Source organism: Dipteris shenzhenensis, chromosome 8 (genome assembly GCF_047967505.1).
Source record: "Dipteris shenzhenensis isolate YYH24624 ecotype China chromosome 8, Dip_SZ_1.0, whole genome shotgun sequence".
Classification (NCBI taxonomy): Eukaryota; Viridiplantae; Streptophyta; class Polypodiopsida; order Gleicheniales; family Dipteridaceae; genus Dipteris; species Dipteris shenzhenensis.
In genome coordinates this window covers 7,857,800-7,882,513 of record NC_141603.1, presented here as the reverse complement: position 1 = coordinate 7,882,513, position 24,714 = coordinate 7,857,800, and the positions used below count along the sequence as shown (strand labels likewise).

The window sequence follows — 24,714 nt, the reverse complement described above, 5'->3', positions numbered from 1 at the left end:
TGGCATAAGTCAGTTGGTTTTCTTACGGATCCGGGAGCCAGCTCACAGTGGGGTATTTTCCTGGGGTTTCGTTGGATCCCTAGAGGACAGACGACACGTTACCTGGGATTCTAGGTCGGCCTAGACATCACACCGGCTCAGCAGTTCTTGCCGGTCCTAGCCTCCATATGACGAAAGCTTGCTTTCTGGAGCACGGCTCCGCTTTCCTTGGCAGGCAGGGCCCTTGTGGTCAACCAGGTCCTTCTTGCCACTGCTTGGTATGTGGCCTCTTGCTGGTGTTTCTCGAGGTCTTGTGTAGCCCAGCTGAGGAGACTGGTGCGGAACTTCCTATGGTCTGGTTCAGACGGTTCCGGCACCAGAGCTAGGGTCGCCTGGCAGACGGTCATTCTCCCCCAGGCAGAGGGCGGCCTCGGCATCATAGATCCAGAACTGCAGAGTCAGGCACTTCTTGGCAAGCTAGTCATCCGCAGTCTGACCCCAGGAGGGCAGACGTGGAAGCTCTTGCTACAGCATGGTCTCAGTGCGTGTACTCCCCAGAGAGGGGGTGTTTGGCAGCCTTCTATCCGATGGATCTTCACTTCAGCTCCTTTGACTCACCCCTACTCCCCCTTCCTCCGTAGCCTCATCTCGGTCTGGAGGAAGTTGCGACACAGCCTTTCCCACTAGTTGCCGAGAGGAGATAGACAGACAGCCCCTGATCTGGAACAGCCAGGTGACAGATGATACAGGTCGTCAGCTTGGAGAGAGATCCCATATCCCTTGGGCGCTCTGGGCGTGTGGGCCCGCGCGCTTGCTCCGGGTTTGGAGGGACGTCTACAGTCAGCTGAGCCCAGGCGAGCTGGCAGCAGCAGTAGGTATGGCACGTGGGATCCAGGCTCGACGAGCGGAGATTGATGCTGCCATCCCTGCAGGCTGGAGGATTCCCGTAGTCATCGGATAGCTCTTCCCGGGAGATGAGAGGTGGCTAGGACAGTTCACTCCACGAGGCATTCCTTTGGTGGTGGCAGGCCTCTTCTCGGACTCCTCGGTACACTTCTTCTCCATCACTGATGACAGTCGCCTACAGAGCAGAGAGGCCGTGATCGACCCCCAGCTTCCCTGGCAGCGCCTCCGCATTGTAGGGCTGCAAGGGAAGACGTGGCATATAGACCCCCTGATTATGCAGGACCAGGATTGGAGACTCTGGATATGGGAGGGCCGTTCCTTGACAGAGGTGGAGTGGGACCCAGGGGAGTGGCGTTGGCCACCATCGGAGACCTCAGAGTACCCTACCCCCTTCTTTTCTTACAGTGCACGCAGGGGTCGGCGTGCGCTTGGGGCTCTCCAGCGTGGGCTACCCACACAGGCACATAGGTGGTATGCCCAAGGGATATCCTTGGTCTTTCTTCGCACTTTCTGGAAGACTTGGGCTAGCTGGCGTCCGAGGAAGATCTCCTACTTCCTTTGGATGGTGGCACACAAGGGGCTTCCAGTTGGCAGCTGGCTGAGACAGATGGGGCAGGAGGGGCAGTGCCAGATGTGTTTTCAGGAGGAGTCGTCCCTGAAGCATTGCCTTTGGAGCTGCTCGCATGCGCAGACGGTTTGGAAGGGAATCATGGGGATCTTAGCGAGGGCTACACCCGAGCTAGGACCGATCACTTGGGGAGCCGTTTGCTGGTGCAGCACTGAGCCGGGACTTCACTTGGCCTATGAGTTCTCTAGACAGGATCCCGTCTTTTTCATCACGCAGGCCACCTGGGCATACATGGACAGCTTCCCTTGGCATCTGACAGAGACAGATGCAGGAGCGATGCCTCGGCACCCAGTTTGGGAGATCATAGGGAGCATCGCAGGCTGGCATATCTGGACTTCCAGATGCGCGCAGACTGTAGGAGCTCAGAAAACTTCTACTACCCAGACCCTAGCAGATATCTGGAGCACGATCATTCACACGCTCAAGGGTCAGTGGGATCAGATTCAGGGAGAGTCCCGGGCAGGGAAGGAAAAGAGACGACGTTTTCTTCGCGACTGGGACCACCGGGAGTTGTTCTTCCAGCACTCCACTCAGAGTCTTCAGTGGCATTACGCCCCTCCACCGTGGCTGTTTGTCCACTCTCCGATGATTATGCCCTAAGAGGCTTGTATTTAGCATTTTGAGTCCTCGGGCTGAATCCGTTTTGTGATTACAGCCCGCTGGCCTTTAGGCCTTCTTGTACTCTCGCTCTCAAGTAATATAACTAGCACTACTTTTTGCGAAAAAAAAAAAAAGTCAGGGTACTGCTGTAAGTCTTCATCAGATTGCCAAGCAGCGTCGGAGTCGTCCAGATCTCGCCAAAGAACAAGGAATTCCGTGATAAGTCGATGTCGAGTCTCTTGCTGTGGATGGTCCAGAATACGCTCAGGAATAAGGAGAACATAATCGTCTTCGATTTCTGGGACATAATCACCTGCAGGAGGAACTGCTTCATCGCCTGGAATGTACGTCTTTAGCCAAGAAATATGAAATGTCGGATGGATTTTACCCCATGATGGTGGTAATTCCAATTTGTAACTTAAAGGTGAATTTTCTTGATGATCCGGAAAGGTCCATAGTATCTTGGTCGCAACTTAGGAAACACAGACTTGACCGTCTTATAGCGATGTGGGGCTACAAATAATAGCACCATGTCACCAGTGTCAAATTCCAGGTGACGTCTATGTTTGTTGGCAGACCGCTGATACCGCTCTTGCGCTTTTCGCATATGATCCCTGACTTGGAGTAGAATGTCTTGCATTTCTTGAACCAATTGATTAGCTAGGGCCACTCGATGTTGAAGTACAAAATTCGTTGGTACGATCGGAGTGTGTCCATAAGCTGCGTGGAATGGAGTCATGCTGATGGCACTATGGAAAGAGTTATTATAACCAAACTCAAGGAGTGGTAGATACTCTTCCCAAGCTGCTAGGCGTGACTGAATATAATGTCGAAGCATTTCTTCCAGAACTTGGTTGACTCTTTCAGTCTGGCCATCTGATTCTGGGTGGTAGGCTGAACTGAACAGTAGAGTTGTTCCCAAAGATTCGAACAGTGAAATCCAAAAGTGACTGGTAAACTTAGGATCTTTGTCGGATATGATGTTCTTGGGCAATCCATGGTGTCGGAAGATGTGTTGTTTGAAGAGTTTGGCGATGTCCGGAGCCTGTGCACTGCTTTTGCAAGCAACAAAGTGTGCCATTTTGGACAATCGATCAACAATTACCATAATCTGAGTGTTACCTTTTGAGGATCGTGGTAGTGTTGTAATGAAATCCATGGAAATACTTTCCCACCTTTCAGTTGGAACTGGAAGAGGCTGAAGAAGTCCTGTTGGAAGTCGTCGGCTTGCTTTCATTTGTTGACAAGATAAGCAAGATGTAACCATTTTGATGACGTCGCTTTTCATATGAGGCTAGAAGTATGTTGTACTGAGTAACCTATAAGTCTTGTTGATGCCTGGATGGGCAGCATAAGGAACTACATGATGCTCTTTTAACAAAAGACGTCGAACATCCTTGTCATGTGGTACACAGACGCGATCTTGATAATACAGAAGGTCGTCCGTATAAGAATAGGATGAGAAAATCTTCTGTTCGGAAGTCGAAGGTTGATCTTTTGAAAGAACTTGTATTGCTGTGCCGAAGTCTTTATCATTGAAATACTTACCTTTGAATGAATTCGGAACATCCACAGATAATGTAGAGATTACCATAGCTGATGCTAGAGTTAACCTGCTGAGAGCATCTGCAACTACATTGCGTAGTCCTGGAATGTACTCAATGGTCATGTGAAAGTTGGCTAGAAACTCAACCCAGCGTGCTTGTCGAGTGTTCATGACTGGCTGAGTAAAGATATACTTTAAAGAGTGATGGTCTGTCTTAACCACCGAGTCGGCTCCCATGAGATAATGTTTCCAAGAGCGATAAGCATGTACAACGGCAAGAAACTCCTTATCAGAATGTTTATGGCTTTCAAAAGCAATTACTCTGCCTTCTTGCATCAAGACTGCTTCTGTAGCGATGTCGGAAGCGTCGGTCATGACCTCAAATGGAAGGTTTGGGTCAGCAATAGCCATAACTGGTGTGGTAGTGAGTGCTTGCTTGAGTTTTGGAAACTATACTCGGTTTCGGGAAGCCACTGAAAAACTGCTATGCTTTTCAATAATTCAGACATAGGAGCTGCGATTTCGGAAAACTGATACACCTTTGTATGGTAGAAGTTTGCCAATCCGAGAAAAGAGCGGACATCGTGAACATTCTTAGGAGTAGGCCAATTTTGGATTACCTCGACCTTCTTGGGATCCACAGAGATGCCTTGAGCTGGAATAACATGTCCCAAATATTTGAGTTGGGTCTTGAAGAACTCACTCTTCTCAATGTTGATGTAGAGAGAATTTGCGCGGAGAACTTCAAAAACTTGGTGAAGATGTTGTTTATGCTCATGTAGGGATCTGCTGAAAACGAGGATGTCATCGAGGTAAACGATGACGAACTTATCGAGGAAAGGCCTGAAGATGTCGTTCATTAGTGTCATGAATGTGGCCGGGGCATTGTTTAACCCAAAAGGCATGACCAAACATTCATAGTGTCCATACTTTGCTCGAAAAGCTGTCTTGTACTCATCGCCTTCTTGTATGCAAATTTGATGATAACCTGAACGAAGATCAATCTTTGAGAATTGTGTTGCGTGTACAAGTTGATCGAAGAGGTCATCGATGCGAGGCAATGGATACTTGTTTTTGATAGTGAGCTTGTTGAGGGCTCGGTAGTCAATGCAGAGGCGCATTGACTTATTCTTTTTTTCCACAAGTAGTATAGGAGATCCGAAAGGGCTGCGACTGGGCCGAATGTGACCTTTGTCGAGTAGTTCGGCCACCTATCTTTGGATTTCTTCATTTTGAGTGTAAGAAACGTGATAAGGAGGTTTCGACGGTGGATTACTGCCGGGAATAAGTTCGATTGGGTGATCCATTGGTCATCGAGGTGGTAACTGCTTTGTCAATTCCTGTGGAAAAATATCCAGGTAGGGCTGGAAAAAAGGTTGGTTGAGGTATTCAGGAGGATCCTTTGTTGGTGTCTCCTCTACTTCCGTAACCAATAGAAGTGAAGTCTTTACTTGACGTTTACGAACCCACTTCTTTACTTGTAGAGCAGAGGCAACTGGGGTTGAAGGAGAGTCCCTAGAACCAGCTAGCTCAATAAGTTTTCCCTGGTGGACGAACTGGATAGTATGGCTGCGAAAACTGATTGATGGATCATAGTCATAGAGTCACTGTTGTCCAAGTATGACATCGTACCGAGAAAGAGGCATGATGTCGAAGTTCAACTTGTCCGTATAATGTTGGATGCGAAAAGACAAGTTTTTGATCCTGGTGTTGCACAAGAAGGTAGTTCCATTTGCGAGTTCAATCTGATAGTCCATGAGACTAGGACTGGTGGTCAACCGAAGTTTGTCGACCATAGAACTAGCTAGGAAGTTATGAGAGCAGCCACTGTCGATGAGGATAGTGACCGTTGTTTCACGAATCGATCCTTGAACACAAAGTACTTGAGTGGCCAGGGAAGGTTTGGGGTTGCTGGCAAGGATCAGGTGGATGGTATTCGCCATTCAAACAGCTTTGCCTTTCTTGTCTTGTGCTGGGGTAGCATCTTCTGTTTGGGAAGTGCTAGGTTCCATATTGGAATTTTGCTTTGGTCGCTTGGAACAATCGAACCATCTATGGTCGCCTGTGCAGATGGTACAAAGTCCTTTTGTGCTGGAGTTGTTCTTCTTGTCAGTGGCCGCACCTTTATGTTGGGGATGTTGGTAATGACTTTGTGAAGAAGAAGAGGCGCGATCCTTGGAGGAGTGCTTCTATTGGAATCCAGCATACGATTTCTGAGACTTCTGGGGATCTCGAGACTGTCGCTGACCTTGATGACCCGAGTTTTTTCGAAACCTGAGGTTATCTTGAGGGCGAGCACCTTTGGCCATAGTAGAGTTTTGTGTGCGATTAGCACTCTGCTTCCCTGTGTTTTGGAAAATGTATGCGCTCTGCGTAAGCAATAGCGCCAGCTGTGGTGGTGATGTTTGCTTTAAGGACATCAATGCGTAACGAGGGATTTAGGCCTGATCATCCTCAGTTAAACCATCAATCTCCAGCACCAATGTGATGAACTGAGAGATGTAGGAAGACAGGGAGCTTGTTTGCTCCAATTGTCGGAGTTTTGAACGTGCTTGGAAGTCCGCATTGGCAGGTATGAACTGCTTACGGAGCATGTGTTCAAAACGTTCCCAGGTTAACACACTTTTGCCGTCCTTTAAGCGTCTTTGCCACCATAGAAAAGCTGTATCCTTGAGGAGGGAGGCTGCCAAGGCGATCTTTTTGCCTTCAGTGAGGTCAACAGTATCAAAATACATGCGCAATTTTGTGAGCCATTGGTCAATTGTTCGGCAATTGCGTTGACCAGTGTAGGCTTCCGGAAGTTTGATGTCAAGTCTTTTAGTTTTGGAAGCTTGGAGTAAACGATAGAGGGCACGGAGTTCAGTGTTTTCTACCTCTGGTGGGAATGAATCCGCATAGTCGTCTGGTTGCGTCACGTCATCCTCTCTATGTGTGGTACTGCGAGAATCTTGGAGTTGTTGGACTTTCTGGACCAAGTCGGAGATGCTGTCCTGAAGCTGGGAAATTTGAAGTTGCAGTAGTGTTTCGCCTTGTATGTTGACTTTAGGGGTCTTTTTTGGACTTGAGTCTTTGATCTTTGGAGAGGCTGCACGCGAGCGTTGCGACATATCTAAGGTCCCCGTGAGAAAAGCACGAACCTGCGCTCTAGTTTGTACCATTCCTGGAAGAAGATTCGGGCTGCTCCCTAAGGTTGCTCATGTTGGAGGGGGCAGGCGAGGCAGGATGGAACCACCCGTGGAAATCTGGTAAAGGAGATCCTGTCTGAGGTAACACTGGTGATGCCGAAATGGGTTTTACTGCTCGTGAGAGTACAGGAGTAGATTGCAGAGTCCACGGATCTGAGAAGGGATAAGGAGCTGCTGTCGGGAGTGGAGGATATCCAGGAGAAGGAGTGCCTTCAGAGTGTAAATACTGTCTTGGGGAAGGTACAACCTGTATGGGAGGATATGTGGGAGCTGAAGGAGGTGGAGAGTACCCCTGGAGATGCTGAAGCTGAGGGGTAAAAATCTCTCCAAAGATGGACAGTAAACTCTTGAGGAATATCGGATTCTTGGTATCTTCGTGTCTCGTGGAACACAACCTGGACTGTGCTGAGGAAGTAATGTAACTGAGGTGCCTCATGCAGAAGGTATAGGATGTGGTCCAAATCACTAGGAGGGCACGTGACGCAGAAGAACCACGATGCCAAAGCTCCGAAATGGTCTGGTTGTGCAATCTGAACACGATATTGTGTGGTAGATGATGCCCGAGGTGTCCTTGAAAGGCCGGGTGAATTACCAGGGGTTTCCATGCTTTAAGGGAGCGTCTTTCATTTGCTGTAATTGGATAATGACAAGAGAATCCTTAAAAGTAGAATGGAAAGAATCCATCTGGCATTGATGTAATCTGCAAATTTGTTGTGTAGAAAAGGCCTGCAGATTTCTGTCCGGAGGTCCTTGTTGCAGTGGGTTGCAAGGAGCAAATCTGGGCCTGGCTGGTCCGGATTGGAAAACAGGAACAGGGCACATTTAACAGGCTGTCTTCATCGCGATAGGAGGGCGAACCGCTGCTGAACTGGCAGATAAGGTGGCGAAACAAGGGGGGAGGGCAGGCTGTCAATGGCGAAACAGGCTGCAGGCTGGATCGCGATAAAAGGCGTCAAAGGCTGCAGGCTGGATCACGATGGAGGCTGGCGAAACCAGGCTGCAGCTTCCAAGGCTGATTTGCGGCAGATATGGCAGGCTGACGCTGATCTAGCGCTGCAGGCTGGCAGGGAACCAGGGCCGAAAACTGGCGAGGCTAGGGGCTGCATATGGCGAGGGGAGCAGGGCAGCGAAATGGTGAGGGCAGGGGCTGCGCAGGCAGGCCAACCTGTTTGACAAAAATCTGTACGGGCGTTGAAATGGATCGTCCCTTTTGTCTTTTCGTTTGTGCTGCCTACGTTGGGTGGTTGCCCAAAAAATTTAAAGGGTGGGTTTATTTGACCCTTGGGTAATCTAGGGTAGACCTAAGGTTGGGGGCTGGGTTTTCCTTTTTAACCCCTCTAGGTACCCTTTTATATAAGGTGCTTGGTTCCAAAAGGTGTGCCTATTCGAAGGGGTGTGACCCTTGGAATAGGTGCACCTTTTCATGAAGGGGTGTGTCCCTGTTTTTAAAAGGGGTGTCCCCACATGAATAGGTGTGTCCTTTTTGCCACGATGGGGTGTGTCCCTTGGGTGAGGAGTCAAGACTCTTCATCAAAAGATGTGTCCGATGGTGGAAAAGGTGCGTCCCTTGGTTTTGGGACAGCCCAAGCACGTGAAAAGACACGATTTTTGTCGTGTCCATTCACATCAACTCGTGATGTGTGGGAGATGGAGAGGCCATTGATGACTTTAGGTAGGGTTGGCGCTAAAAATTTTTACGCTCATTCTCCCCATCTCTTCCATGCACAATGTGCACAGATATCCTTCTAGCGGAAAGAGATGTATCAGATAGGCGCTAGAAGGTGGAGGGCATTTCCTACAGGCAGGAGCGAAATTTGCTCTGATACCACTGTAAGAAATCCTAGATTTACTATATTTAGAAATGTGCTAAGGGAAGAGTCACACATGAAAAGGTGTGTACTTCAAAGTGTATGTGCATGAAGAGGTGTGTACCCCTTGTGAAGGGTGTGACCCTTGATGAGAGGGTACATTACAATAGGAATGTCTCTTGTGAAGGGTTGTGCCTCATAGGAAGTGTATCGTCGAAAGGGCATACCCTTCCACAAGTGTCCATTCATCAAGCCATCCATAAGTCTAGATATAGAGAAAGGAATACGTCACAGATCGTGACATGGTGCTCTTTGCTATTTTGTCTGTGTCTATAATTTATTAGCTCCAAATGTGCAAGAAGGTTGATGCTTATTAATTACAAGCATGTTGTGGAATTTTTTAATGGCTTGACACTTTTGTACATGCAGAAGCTTGTTGTAGGTGACCAAAATGTGGTGGGAATCTTTGCTTCCCATGGGCATCATTTGCGGGATGATTGTCATCATGGGCTCAGCACAAGGTGCCATTCATACGTATACGTATGGAAAGGTAGTATCTTAGTTAGTCTTAAGCACGACATAGACGCACAATGGTCTTGAGCTTTGAAAGGAAAAAATCACGTCTTTATTTGCATCTTCTCAAATTTTAGGGTCTCTTTTTGTAGTTCGTAGTATATGTCGTTGAACATGTTGAATTGTTGTTAACCATTGTAGCATGTGATTAGCCCTTGCTTAAGGTTGTTCAAAGATGTGTGGTTTCAAGACTTGGAAGGTGGCTTTTAAATTATTTTTTTGGAAGTCCCAATGATGATATAATCAGGAAATGCAAGCTAATTCGGGCCACTAAACTTGCAAGAGGCTATGTTGCACTTGTAGAAAGGGTGGGTGTCGTACTCATAGTGACCAAATGATCTAGGACCTCTCTTTACTGGATGCCCGAAATTTTTTTTAAATTCATTAAAGGTGATTCTTGAAGAGCACCTCATGATTCAAGAATGGATCCTTCTAGGCAAGCCAAGAAATGATCTTATTGGTAGGAGAAACGACAAGTTAAATTGAGCAAGAGCCACAACATTCCATCTTAGATGCTACGAGTAGAAGCTATCCGCTATCGTAGGTATTCCTGTGCTTGAATGATGCCACCTTCGCTTGGTAGCTAGGCTCTCTTAGAAGGCTATTTTAGTGGCATGTTGCTATGGTGGGGATACCCATGTTTGCTAAATGTATATGACTTGCTGGATCTCCTACTATTTTAGGTGCAAGAAGGGAGCATCTATGGAGTATAATGGCATACATAAGCTTTTGTGTGAAGAGGAGTATAATGGCGTCTTGAGTACACTGCTTCTATGAATCATGCGGAAAGCATCATGACCTGTAACCTCGAGAAGCTTGTCCCTCATCCTCTTTGAGGTCTTTTTCCCAAAAGGCTGTTGCATAAAGGGTTGCTCTAACTACAAAGTTGAAAAGGATCGTATTAAGGTGTTGAAAGTGCTTGGAAACTTGTTGCTCAAGTCTCCCTAGTGATGCATACTTTTGTGGTGAAGTGAACTTATGTTATTGGTTTCATGGTGAACTTGGGTGAAGGTAGACATTGCAAGGGAGAATGAAACCTTCAAATTTCATATGCTAGCTCTCACAAAAACATATAGAGCTGCCAATTGTATCTATAGTCCTTTTGTTGTGTCTGAGGTCAACATGATGTGATCTGCATAGAGCAAGGTGGGGATGTCTACCCAATGTATCCACAAAAGAGGCTAGCTCATCAATGTAAAGGGCCCACATAGGGTAGCATCTTTGTTTGAGCTTGTGGTATAGAGCTGAAGGCCTTGTGAAAGGCTACAAAGTAGAAACATATTGTTGAAGTTCTTATGAAAATTCTCAAAGTAGAAACATAATCTTTCTTTCGTTGTCCTGCCTTCTTTATGAAAGCTCCAAGAGTGAAGATCTTATTTAGTTTAGAACAACCTTGTCTAGACTCTACTTGACTGGTCGTGTGCATGCCCAGATGCTCAGTTTAGTCACTGATGTGCATCTAAAGTCCTGACCCATATATCAAGTGGTCAACCATGACGGTTTCGTTGTTGCCTGTGTCCATGGAATCCCTTGCCCGGATGATTGGAATGATGGTCCAAGAGGTGGGAAAGGCTTTGCGAAAAGCCCTCATGAAAAAGCTTGACCAAGATTGGAGCAAGTATCCCGTAACCATTGGTTTGGAATTGAAGGCCTTCATTATCCTTGGCCTTACTGTTTTGGAATTTCTCTATTTGTGGTGAAAAGTGCGAACTAGTAACGCAGGGGATGTTTTGCAATTTAGGTTACAAGATGAGGATTTTGGATAGGACATCGTGATCTCGTTTTTGAGAGTTTTAAGCAAAATTCATGGTTACTATTGTACTAAATGCTCAAGAGTTCTTGCTTGTGTCACACAAGGAACTGCCATTTCTTCCATCGTAGTAAGCAACAATACTCTTCCAGTTTGTTCCTTATTTGGATGCTTGTGTTTGTTCTCAAAGTGCGAGTGTTGCGTGAGTGCTTTCCATGGTACAAAGTGTTGAGAAAGAAAGCAAGATACATTGGCTATAAGACAAGGTACAATCAAAATTTCCGACTCAAACGTGTAGAAGCCAGTGAGTGACATGCAGTTGTGTCTGTCTAGCACTCCCTTGGACCAGAAGCTAGTGGTATCAGCATCAATCCCCTCTATTCCTAGGCTTCCTTTTACATATGGTAGTACCGTGGGACACCCTAAAGCTGATGATCTCAAGGCCGTGCCTAAGCCACCAAGCGAGGAAGATAAGAAAGAGAAGTTAGTTAAAATTTTCTCTCAAGCTCTTATGGAGGAGAGGAAAGAGAAGAACCTATGTTACCTTTGTGGAGAGAAATGGTCCCTGGATCATAGGAGCAAATGCAAGGCTAAACTCAGCATGATTATAGAGGTTAATGAGGACTCAGCCTCTGATGAAGCTGTAACAGAAATGGAATCTCATGACCGTGTAAATGTCCACGTGCTGGTAAGCAATGGAATATTGAAGTTGCTTATGACTACTCTCTTAATGACAGAATTTCTGATCACATCCTTGTGCATAGGATGATGAGATTTATTATGATGCACATGCTGAACTGTTCAGCATATCCTTTCGATTAGCGTTCTCCTTTAGTGCTAGCCTTCGTCATGGCTGAGTCTGCCCTTCACCTTCTGAGTGCCGACAGAAACTCAATACAAAGGTTTTGTATAAATGGATGCTCAAGTATGTGTGGATGTGTGGATTTGTATTTGTTAGAGCATATGTTTATACTATTGTCTACACCCACTGTTGCGCGCTGATGACGTTAGTGGGGATGTCATAGTAGCTAGTCCTTGCTATGCATGATGGAGTTTATGGTTTTCATCTTTCTGAGTGACTATCATGAGATTCAAACTGCACTATGTTGTGTTTTTAGAGGATGAGTTTGGGCATGCGCCTGGACTCATCTAGGTATATCCATAGATGCTATTATGGGCTGTAAAGGAGCTCAAACTCTCGTTTTGAAGGGATTCGTTCAAAACAGGCTCGTCCACATATTAGCTGCATCGTTGCATGCCGAAACAGAAACGGGGGAAACAGAAACGCCAGAAACGCCAAAAATAGAGTTTCTAGGCCGAGCCGAAACGGCGAAACGAGAAACGGCAATGTTGTACAATTTATGTGTAATGTAATGAAGGGGAAAAAGAGGCCCAGTTAGAGGCCCTTTAGGGGGAAAATGTGGAGGGACTATATAAGTCTCCATCCATCCCCTACTATGTACTTTTTGATGTGACATCTAATCCGATCTACTCTCCCTTCCTCCTTCCTAGGGAAGAGAGAGAGAGTGAGTGAGCGTGGGCACTCCCTCTCCCTCTCTTTCCTACCCCATTCTCTCTCTCGTACCCTTTCCTCTCCCTCTTCCCCTCTCTCTCTCTCTCCCTTCTGCTCCTCTATCCCCCTTTCTCCAAATCTGTCCCTACCCCTTCTCTACATTGGTATCAGAGCCCCGATCTCTGGCACCTTTGCTTCGCCTTCATCCTTCATTCCAAATCCCAATACTACGCCACCACCAACCGATAACACTCAAACAGGGATGTAACAATGACCGACTTATGTGCAATAAAAGACTTGTGTGCTAAGCTAGCAAACGAGCAGCGCACATGCCAGTCGCACAAGGCCAACAAGTTTCGACACTAGCATCACCAAGGACTTCAGAATCATCAAGCTGTGACAGGAGATAGCATTTGCCAAGCAACTCTACAACTGGGTCTCCCGAAAACATGTACCAAAAAAGTGACTCTCTGTTAATGCTGCATCAAAATACACGCTTTCATGAGCTCAAAAAGGGCTTCTTGTTCCCAAGACAGTACGCGACTGCCAGACAAATCGATCGTGAGCAGCCCGTCTGTTTAGGAGCTGCTCTGCAAGGGTGTACCCAACGGTCTCGATCTGCAGCCCATCCTTGCTCAGGCCCTTAGCCTGTCAGCCGCCATAACCTGCCACCATCCCGTCGTCGTGCTTGCAACCCGCGCCCTCTGGCGCCCACGTCGCGCCCGTGCCTTCTCCGCCCATGTTGCGCCCGTTGACGCCACCCTTTCGTCGGCGCTGCGCCGTTGGAGACCTTAGCAATTGCTAAGGTTCAGCTAGTTGGGGTTTAGGTTGGGCTAGGTTAGTTACTTGGTTAGGTTAGTTTAGGTTTGGTTAGGTCTAGCTAGTGAGTGGGTTGAGTTACTTTGTTTAGGTTTAGTTAGTTTGTTTTGGTTAGGTTGGGTCAAACTAACTAGGGTTGAGTATCTCATGGGTTGGTTAGGTTAGACTAACCAACAGTCCTAACTGCCTTAGGAGTCTTAGGTTATCGCTGTACTAACTGTCCTAGGTGACTTAGGGGACCCCCCCCCCCCCCCCCCAAAAAAAAAAAAAGTTCACTTTCAACCTCTTTTTAGGGGCCTTTCAGAGCTCGTTTGGAGCCATTTTGGCTCCGTTTTGAAGCTTCTTCGACGACCTTTCTTTTGAGCCTCTCCATCGACATTTTTGTGTTTTCCACACACTATCTCCGGGGTTCATTACAGCAAGGCTTTTGTTATCCATTTCTCCTTGCCTACATTCGAGCTCTCTCTCCAGGGCTAGTCACCATGGTACCGAAGTGTGTTCCTCGTGATATATCGCATGACTCTGATGAGGCTGCTCAGTATGAGCAAGTGCCTGCCACAGTGGTTGCATCCACTGGTGGTGCAGAGGTTCCTTCCACTCAGCCTCTCTCTCTTGCATTCCGGGAAGTGCACGCAGCGCAGATGCAGTTTCTGGATGCCCTTTCCTCTATGCTTCAGAGTGCTCTCCGCCAGATAGGACAGGAGTTCAGCCAACAGCTTACCACAGCCACGGCTATGCAGGATACAACTCTTGTCTAGATGGGACATCAGAGTGGTCAGCAGATCACATCTGCCATTGTTATGCAGGATAAGGGTAAGCAGCCCGCACCCCACGGGGACCATTCAGACAGTCAGGATGTTTTGTTTGCTCCACGCAGGGGTTTTATGTTAGATGCTCGTCGTGCCTATGAGCATTAGTCTTCTGGACCATTGCATGTACCCCAGCTTAGGGATTATCTGGACATAGATGATGCATTTTCTGTGCCACAGAGCACCTTCTTGTAGGATGTCAGGCCATCTTTTGGCTCTCAGCTTTCTGCATCTATGCAGGCTGAGCCGTCTCTTTTGGGCCGACCCGTTGGTGTGCATCAGGCTAGTGCTCCTTTCACCGCACCAGCAAGTATGCCTGGAGTTGGCTTGGGTTTATATGGCAGCCCACACCCTGGGGAGAGAGGTCAGTCCTCTTCTCAGCCCTTTGGTATGCCATCATTCTGGAGAGATGCATTTGGCAGAGAGACCCAGCCTGGAGTTCATGCACCTATCGCTCCGCCAGTGAGCACATATAGCCAGACGCAACTAGTGAATCAGATGGCAGCAGCTTACTTGAGGCCATCAAACTTGAGATGCCCTTCTTTGATTATGTGAACCTCAAGCGTGATGGCGCACTTCTGGAGGCTACACACACAAGAATTATGCAGTCAAGGATATGAAGGACAAACTCACAGTGAAGGGGACACTCGCACTCCCAATGAGTTGGAGGTGTGTGGCTCACGAAGCTAGAAGACTATTTTCGCTTCTACCCCAAGTCTGAGGAGGAGCGCATCATTTTTGCAAGTATGCATATGCAAGACTATGCCCACACATGGTGGCGATACATGAGGGATTCGCCTCAGGAACCAACCACTTGGAGGGGTTTCAAAGAATTGATGGTCACTACATTTGTATCTCCACTTGTATTGGATCAATACTTGGCTGAATTTTATGCCTTGTCACATACCGGTACGGTCCAAGAGTACTTGCAACGTTTTTGGAGGCTTTCCCTGTTTGTGCAAGACGTATCTGAAAAGGGAAAGCTGCTGCGTTTCATCCATGGTTTAAGTTCTTCTCTCGCTGTAGATGTGAAGGCACATAACCCTCAAACAATTGAGAGGGCAGCTCAGCTTGCAGAAGTATTTGAGCTTAAATATGCAGGCAAGCACAGAAATGCCATGGGCAGCTCGCATGCTATGGGGTATGATAGTGAGTCGAAGCCTAAGTTTGCTGAGTGGACTGACAAGAAATCTGCAGCAGCACCATTTCCTCGCTTTCCTACTGTCTCGGATAGTAAGATGCCGTATGCCAGGCCTTACAGGTATCCTGATGCCAAGCCTAGAGGCAAGCCTACTGCTGGAAATGAGCAGGCTGAGATAAAACAGCATACACGGGCAATAATGGACAGCAGAAAGAAGGCCAACTTATGTTTTAAATGTGGCGAGAAATGGACTCCTGAGCACATGAATGTGTGCAAGATGCGCAATAGTGGTACTGCCAAGCTCAGCATGATCATTGACCTCTCAGATGACGAGGATTTGTTTGATGCCCCAGGTTATTTGGATACGTCTCAGGATGAGATGGCAAAGAGTTCTCAAATATATTTACTGATTTGCCCCAGCATCTTCCACCCAAGGTCGACATTGACCTCTCTATCGTGCTGGAGCCAGGGTCAAATCTGTGAACAAAGCACCTTATAGGCTCTCAAGGGCAGGGAGAGAGGAATTGGCAAACCAAGTTAAGGAGCTATTGGATTGAAACTTTATTCCCACAGCCAATCTCCTTTTTTCTTCCCTGTACTTTTGGTGAAGAAGAAGGATGGTTCCTTTATAATGTATATTGACTATAGGGACTTCAATAAAATCAATGTCAAGAACCACTTCCCTATTCCCAGGATTGATGACCTTTTGGATGACCTAGGCTAAGCTTTAGGATATCATCATATGAGGATGAAGGAGGAAGGCGTGCTGAAGGGGTGTCTATGAAGTCAAGGTAATGGTCTTTGGCCTTCGCAATGCTCCTGTAATCTTCCAAGCTCTTTTGAAATTACATCCTGCAGCCTATGTGTTATGGTATTCTTTGATGATATATGAGTCTACAGCAAGTCCAAGGAAGAGCATTTACTGCATGTAAGGTGGGTTTTGGAATTGTTGTGGGCACACCAATTATTTTCAAAGGCCAGCAAGTGTACCTTCATGGCAGATGAAGTTGAGTATCTGAGCCATTTGGTAAGCAGCCAGGGAATAAGGGCAGATCCCAAGAAAGTGAAGTGTGTAAAGGATTGGCCCACACCCACTAATATTACACAGCTAAGGGATTCCTTGGACTAGCATCCTTTTACAAGAGGTTCATTAAACATTGCAGAAATTGCTGCACCTCTTACTGACCAGCTAAAGAAAGAGGCCTTGTTTTGGACAGCCCTTGCAGAGAACAGCTTCCAGGAATTTAAGGATGCCCTGACATCAGTACCTATCCTTGTATGCCCTGTGAAACTAAAAGGTAATTCTCTTCAACACAAATTCACCACTTAATCAATTGGAGAAGAAGAACACAATCACAGCACGAAAACGACAGCAGACTGGGTACAACAATCTCCCCCCCTAGATGAGTGGCTCAGGCTTTCTCATCTAGAGTATTTATGATATTTCATAAATGCACCAAGGAGCCAAAATTATCCCTCTCTTCCAAAATGAGGGATTTGCTTTACATAGCCATCTTAGGGCCCAAAATTGAATTATGTCCATTCCAAAATATATTGCTCAAACTTGCAATAATAAAGTAAATACAAAATTGGCCCATGGCCATATATAATGCGTTGTGCGACACCTCGATCGGTACCCTCGCACTAACTCCAATCCTCGCTATGAGTTCCATCACTTGGACTCAAGCCGCCAATTACATTAGTTATTAACAATCAATTGAACGAATCACCGAATCAACCGATCCCAACATAACCGCTTTCAAAGCACAATAATCAAGCACAACACCAATAACACTAGCGACATTAGTATTAACATGGAATCACCCACAATACCGACCATCTAACCACACAAAGTATCCACTAGGACCCCCGCCGCGTCTGGTGCGCTCCTATGGAGTACTTTGCCATAGTTACACTTGACCAAAATAATAATGTCCAAAGCAAGATATATCAGAAATATAATTTCCGTAACATTCCTCTTGCTTGGATTGCAACTGACCTCAGTTGTGTGTTTGATTATAGAAACTAATGAGGTCTGGAAAAGTTTGAAAGAACCGCTCAGGCATTCACTAAGCATCATCTCTCAGATGATTAAATTTGAGCAAGTATTTAGTATAGACATTTCCTTTTTGGGTCGAGGTTTGTTGATAATCAATAATGCATTCGGGTTGTAGAATTTCTTCTTCATCAACAATCAATGGAGCCTTTTCATAAACAGGATGAATAGGTAAAGGTCCTTTGAAGGGCTTTAAGAGGCTGATATGAAAAGCATTATGTATTTTTCAATTATCAGGTAATTCAAGCCTATAAGTTAGATCATTGATTTTTTGAATCGCCTTGAATGGTCCATAAAAACGAGGGGACATCTTGATTACTGGCCATTTCTCAACACTCTTCAATCTTCTTTTCTCAATCCGAAGAAGTACATAATCACCTTCTTTAAAAAGCATGTGTTTTCGTTTCTTATTAGCTTTTTTTGTGTACTTCTCTTGAGCAATTGCAATGGCTTCTCGAACCTCTTTGAGAATATTTTGATAGTCATGGATAAATGCATCTGCTGCCTCCACTCTATGGGTCAATCTCAAAGGGTGCTCTTCCGGTTGCAGAATGAGGAGTATTATTATAAGCAAACTGTAAGAGGTGAAGATATTTGTCCCAAGTCTTTGGTCGACTTCCCGCATAAGCTCTTATCGTGTCCACTATTTGTAACTTCAGTTTGTCCATTCGATTCTGGATGAAAAGCTAATGAGAAATCTAACTTAGTGCCTAGATTATGAAATAATGCAGTCCAGAAATTACTGCAAAACTTTGAATCTCGATCAGACACGATAATCTCTTGCAAGCCATGATGAACAAAGATATGCATGATGAATAAATGTGCAGGTTACTGTGCTGTTAAAGTCTTTTTGCATGGGATGAAATAAGCTTGCTTACTAAAGCGATCTACCATCGTCCAAATTATATCATTTTGATTTGCTATAATAGGAAAACTTGTGATGAAATCCATAGATATTTGTTCCCAAGGTTGCGTAGGAATAGGCAAAGGCATTAGCAATCCTGGGGTCTTTCCTTTATAACTCTTGATCTTTTGGCAAGTGATGCATTGGGCTACAAACTTAGCCACATCTTTTCTTATAGTAGGTCAATGAAATTCTGTTGCTATCACTTGTAAAGTGGCAGTCACTCCCCTGTGTCCCATATATGGTAGTTGGTGCATTTCCTCCATTACAATTTATCTAAAGGGTCGAGTGATGCATAATTTCTTTTGATAAAAGAGGTATCCATCATTGCATGAATAGTCCAACATAGGATTTCAATTATTATTCTCTAATTTGTTCCATATATCGGAAAAGTCTGGATCCTCTTGATAAGAATTCTTCATACCTTCGAAAGGCTGGGTCTCTACAGCAGTGATGTGATTAATACTTGGCTTTTTGCTAAGAGCATCTGCAACTACACTTTCTTTTTTAGGCTGATACTGAATCATGGGCTGAAAACTCTGTATCAACGATGCCCACTTGATGTGCCTATCGGATATTAGTGGCTGAGTCAATAAATGCTTGATACTTTGTTGATTGGTTTTGATAAGAAACTCAGCTCCCATCAAATAATGTTTCCACATTCGTAAGGCATGCACAACAGCGGTTAATTCTTTATCATATGTACTATAATTGCATTCGGCTGGTTTTAATTTTCGGCTCTCATATCCTATTGGATGTCCATCCTGCATAAGCACGGCTCCAATTCCATATCCACTAGCATGGGTTACAACTACAAAGAATGGTCTAGAGAAATTGGGTAGTTGCAACACAGGAGCTTATGTGGGAGCTTCTTTCAAAGCTGTAAAAGATTTATCTTGACGCTCGGTCCATAAGAAATGCTTAGCTTTTCTAAGAAGGTCTGTCAATGGATGTGCAATGTATGCGAAATTCTTGACAAACTTTCCATAAAAGCTACACAATCCCAAGAATGATCTTAATTCATGTTTATCTCGAGTCCCTTTAGGGTCCCCAAAGGCTGGACAGGTAAGCAGGGAAGCAGGCTGCCCAAAAACTCCCTTGGCAAATGAGCCAAGGAGGGCTTTTTATAGGCTGGTTGTAGGCCAACCAGTCTGTAAAACAGACTGAGTCGGTCTGTTTACAGACTGGGTTGGCTCAGTCCAGCCCTATAAAAGGGCCCCTTGGCTGCCCTGTTTTCTCATTCAGTTTGCTCCTGCCTTCAGTTCTCCTACAGCTCCACTTCAGCCTCCTGTGCAGCCCCTGAGATCCTCAGATCTGGCCCTGCTCTAGCCTCAGTTCCTTGGCCATCAGTTCAGCCTGATCTGAAGGTGACCACGCAGCACAACAGTCGGAGGTTTGGACCAGCAAACGGAGAAAGGTTTGGACACTGTTTCCTCAGCTTTCTCAGCTCTCTTTTACAATTTACACAGCTCACTCTTAGCTCTATATTTCAGTCATCTCTCAGTTCTCTCATAGGATCTATCACTTCTAGTTTTCACTCTCTCTCACTCACGTAGTAACCCTGCATTCCGGTAGACAGCACAAGCCTCTTCCTTGCCTTGCAGAAGCGTCCTACATCGTTAGTGTGGACAGCATCAAGGTCTCGGTATTGGTCGGCGTTGCCTCTCAGGTCCTTGGGTCTACTATACGTGTGCACAGTGAGCTCTTAAGAAGCGTGTTCCGTGCCCTCTCGAAGAGTGTTCTTTGTATTTCTCACCTCTCCAAGTACAAAGCAAATTCTCCCGTGATTGGGGGAGGGGGCCCTCAGTGGGTACAGGGACCCAATCGGTTGTCGACTCTACTCTCTCTCTACCCTCATCTCCTTTCTCTCTCTATGGTAAACAACGCTCATTCCTCGGTAAAGGTTTAAAGAAGGTCTTGCTGTGAATTACACGATTAGATAAGCGTTGCATGTTACATTGGTATCAGAGCTTCGGTCTGTATCCAGCTTGACTACCGCGAGTGTATGGTTGTGTTGAGATCCGAAAAGGGGACACAATCGAGCGCCATGGAAGGGTCAGGAAAATATTTCAACTGCGAAGACTTTAAAGACTACCAACAAGATATGCTTCCGTCAAATGCTCAAGAAGTGATGGCGAACCTTCTAGAGCAGAATCGGGTTCTGTTGCAGCAACTCGAAGAACATTCGTCCCAGCTGGAAGAAAGCAGAAGGCAGCTGGACCAGACAAAACAACGTCTGGAGGAAAAAGAAGCAGAAAAGCCGCTGGAAGAAAGAGGAACCACTAATTTTAAAAAACTGCTCTTGTTGATGCGTGAGGAATGCAAAAAAGAGGAGGCACTGCGACGCGCAGAGCTTGCCCAGGCAAAGAGGCAACAAAAGCTAGACCGAGAGGCGATGCTTGTCCAACACAAACAGATGTTAGCCGCTATGTAGGCAAGTTTGAGCGCAGCAGCCGTCTCTGCCACAGCTTCGCCATCGACAAAGGTAACACCACTCACTCGGTTCACTCCAAATTTTGTTAAGTATGATGGTAAGTGTGACCATTCAGCAATTTTACAGTTTATTCATCAGTTTGTAGCTCATTTTCCGTTAGCACGGATTCAAGATGAGCAAGATAAAGTCCACCTTGCAGCCCCTCATCTTACAGGTGAGGCGGTGACTTGGTGGCATCATTGGGCTAGTAAGCATACTGACCCAAAAATGTTTAAGACGAATTTCGTTTGGGCAACGTTTGTGGCCGACCTCAAAGCCCATTTTCTCCCACCCCAATATATGCTTAACTTGGAGGATGAGTTTGCTCGTCTCTTCCAGAATGGTTTGCCTGTGTTGACATACAGTAATAAGGTCATCACACTGGCGCAACAGTTGGGCGTGACGGAGAGCGCCAAGATGAAGCAATTCATTCGAGGTTTGGACATGAACATACGTTTTACCATTCGGAACTTCGACCCGTCAGATTACGAGCAGGCGCTGACTCTTGCACAAAATCAGGAGATGATGCTGAATGGGGGAAAGCCCAAGCAGGTCCAGAAAGATTCCAAGCCCCGCAGCAGTCAAACAACACAGCGGATGAGGATCAGAAGAAGGACAACCAGTTCCAAAAGAAAGACGGCCGGGCTTCTGGTCAAAAGGAGTCGTCCAAGCCAAAGATGACTCCGGATGAGAAGGCTAAAGCGGGTATTACGGGAGGCTATCTACAGCCCGACAAGCAGAAGCGGTACCACCAAGAACATCGTTGCTTTCATTGCCACCACATCGCTGGGCATGGCAAGAAGGATTGTCCGAAGTGGCTTGCCGAAAAGGCTGCAAAAGCACCTACTTCGTGCGTCGCTAATGTATTGGCTCTTCTAGCCTCGCCTCCATTCTCAGCTACAAATGCCGTCGTCCCTGCTTTGAATGCCGTTCCCACGGTGGTCTTTCAAGGTAAGGAGGAGGGCGACGACTCATATCAAAAGAAGGCGCTCATTCGAACGTATGGCACAGCTAACAGGCATCAGTTTATTGTCCTGTTCGATATGGGGAGTTCAGAAGATGGCATCTCCCCTCAGCTTGCTAAGACAGTGGGGTGCACCTTGGTGCCTCACGAGGTTGCAGTGGACGGGTTCACGCCCGGCTTGTGTACACATATCACGCATAAGGCCATCCGGTTCACTTTTTCAGTTCATAAGGCCATGTTTACACGGGATTTTATATTGACTCCTTTGATGGGGTGCGACATGATCCTCGGGATTCAGTGGTTCCATGAGCATGTTTCGACGCCTGATTGGCGGCAGGACACCTTCACGATTGTGAAAGGTTTACCTGAGCGTGCCGTGATACACGGTGATTGGAGCATACCGGGGATTCCATTAATCTCTCATATTCAAGCAGGTCGCGCTGTCCGCAAGGGTGCCATGTGTGCACTGGTCTATGTCCAGTGTCAGATCACTGTAGTTCAAGCTGCTCCTCCGATGGGGCAAGCAATGGTGGATCTTCTCCAAGAGTTCAAATACATCATGCTCCGGGACGATCTGCCATCCCAGCTACCTCCCAACCGATCGGAAGACCATCGCATCGATCTACTTCCGGACTCGACACCTCCAAGTAAGTTTCCTTATGGACTTTCAAAGTCAATGGAGGGGGAGTTAGAGCAGCAATTGTCTCAATTACTGCGCGTAGGGTTTATTAGACCTTCTTCTTTGCCTTTTGCTACACCCATTCTATTTGTGGCAAATAAGGATAAGTCCGCACGACTATGTGTCGACTACAGAGCACTCAACAAGCTTACGGTAAGCAACAAGTTTCCTATGCCCCGCATCAAGTACATCTTGGAAAGACTCAATGGTGCAAGATTTTTTTCAAAGATTGACCTCAAAAGTGGCTACCATTAAGTCCGGATTTTCGAAGTTGACATCCCAAAGACAGCTTTCCGAACTGAGCGAGCTCATTACGAGTTCGTTGTCATGCCCTTTGGTTTGAAGAATGCACCACCAACATTCAACAAGATGATGTCCCAGGTATTCACAGAGTATATTGGGAAGTGTCTGTTCATCTTTCTTGATGATATCCTTATCTTTTCCGCGATAGCCGAGCAGCATATTAAGGATGTGCGATGTGCCCTACAGTTATTATGTGATAACCAGCTATATCTTAACGCAAAGAAAAGTGAATTCGGATTGTCTTAACGCAAAGAAAAGTGAATTCGGATTGCTGGAAATTCAGTATTTGGGCTACATTATTAGTGCTCAAGGGATTCGATTGGACCCTGAGAAGATCCAAGCTATCACAAATTGGGCTGTCTCCACGACGGCCTAGGAGATCTGATCCTTTGTGGGTTTGTGTCAAGCATACAGCTCGCACGTCGAGGGTTTCTCAACATATGCAGCCCCTCTTACAAATCTACTCAAGGGGATAAAAACACGTAGACAAAAAGTTCAAGTCACAGGCAAAGCTTTGCAGGCCTTTCACAACTTGCAACGGTTGGCCACGATAGCACCAGTTATGAAGATCGCCTCTTGGGATGATCCATTTCTGGTAATCACAGACGCTAGCAATGTCGCCATAGGGGCAGTTTTACAGCAAGAAGATAGGCCCGTGGCATACTACAGCAGAAAGCTTAACGATGCCGAAAAGAACTATTTAGTGCATGATAGAGAGCTCCTCGGTGTCATCCAGGCATTAAAACATTGGAAGCCTTTCCTATATAGACGGACTTTCACGGTGAAGACAGATCACCAAGCCCTTAAGTGGCTTCAGACAATGCCTAGTACGCAATGGAGTGATCGGCAGCAGCGGTGGAGTCAGATATTCCAGCAGTTTGGGGGAATGATCGAGTACGTTTCTGGCAAAAACTATTAAGCAACTAGCAATCCCCAATTTCTGGGGCAAACATAACAGTCAGGCAGCCAAAAGGTCAGCCAGCAGGGCCAAACAAGTGGCCAGAAAGGGCCAGAAATGGCCGACCAAATTCAGGCCAGCCAGCTGGTCTGGCCGACCAGCTGGCAGGCCCACCGACCAGCTGGCCGACCAGCTAGGTCTGGCCTATAAAGGCACAAGCCCCCCACACTCTCATAGACAGGACAGGATCTGCAGCTGCTCCTCATCTCCGCCATTCTTTGCTGCAGCCCCGCCTGCTCCATCTACCTCTCCTCTTCAGATCTGCCTTCGCTCTGCCTCTCCTCTCTGCCTCCTAGCTGCTGCCTTCTCTCTGCCTCTCCTTCCTGCCTCCTGGCTGCTCCATCTTCTCCTCCAGATTTGCCCCAACTTCTGCTCCTCTGCTCCAGATCTGCTCCTCTGCTTCAGCTCTGTCCCTTCTGCTCCAGATCTGTCCCATCCTGCTCCAGATCTGTCTCTTCTGCTCCTCTGCTCCAGATCTGTCCCGTCGTGCTCGAGATCTGCTCCTTATCTTCATCATCATCGAGCTACACGGAGGACTGCGTTACGCTCCCTCTGCTGCTATCTTTTCTACTGTTTCTGTACATGGAATCATCTTTCCGATTCACCTCAGCCACGGTCCTTGAGACACACAAGCTTGAGGTTCTTGTATTCAGTCTTTCATATTACCAATAGGCACTATGTTTTCTGAGTTCCGTTCTTCAGTTGTGTGTGAGTATCGTCTATTTTTTATCGCTCCACTGCAAACCCTATCGTTTCTCTATATGGTATCAAAGCCACGGTGATCTAAAGACCCCAGATCTCTGGTGATCTAAAGATCCTGCTTCTTCATGGAGGCCATAGGTACGGGGAGCATCACTCCTATGAACATATCAGTTTCCTTTTCATTCCGCTGCGCACTACGGTAGAGAACTCCATCTTCTACTCCCATCCCTCCCTCCCTTTCAGAACTCCATCTTCTACTCCCATCCCTCCCTCCCTTTTCTGTTTCAGGCTTGACACTTCCCATTCCTTCGAACAAGGAGATCATGATCCTTCACCTCTACCAGATCTCCATCGGCATCGACTTCCAGGATCTACAAGTTCTCCCTAGGTGGGACCCTTTTTCTGTTCAGATGTGTCT

The 24,714-nt window shown here is 46.5% G+C and overlaps 1 protein-coding gene across 6 annotated transcripts in view; it reads left to right on the top strand.

Moving 5' to 3' along the window:
* The window catches only part of LOC147899047 (NADH dehydrogenase ubiquinone 1 alpha subcomplex subunit), a 67,235-nt gene that overhangs the window by 7,714 nt on the left and 34,807 nt on the right, over nucleotides 1–24,714 (top strand). For 5 of the 6 annotated variants that reach the window (XM_087378377.1, XM_087378375.1, XM_087378373.1 and 2 more), the window contains exon 2: nucleotides 9,082–9,202. In XM_087378377.1, coding sequence (XP_087234503.1) covers nucleotides 9,104–9,202 — 99 coding nt within the window. In that variant the 5' untranslated portion in view covers nucleotides 9,082–9,103. The remainder of the gene's footprint in view (nucleotides 1–9,081; nucleotides 9,203–24,714) is intronic. The other variant, XM_087378374.1, reaches the window with a different exon arrangement.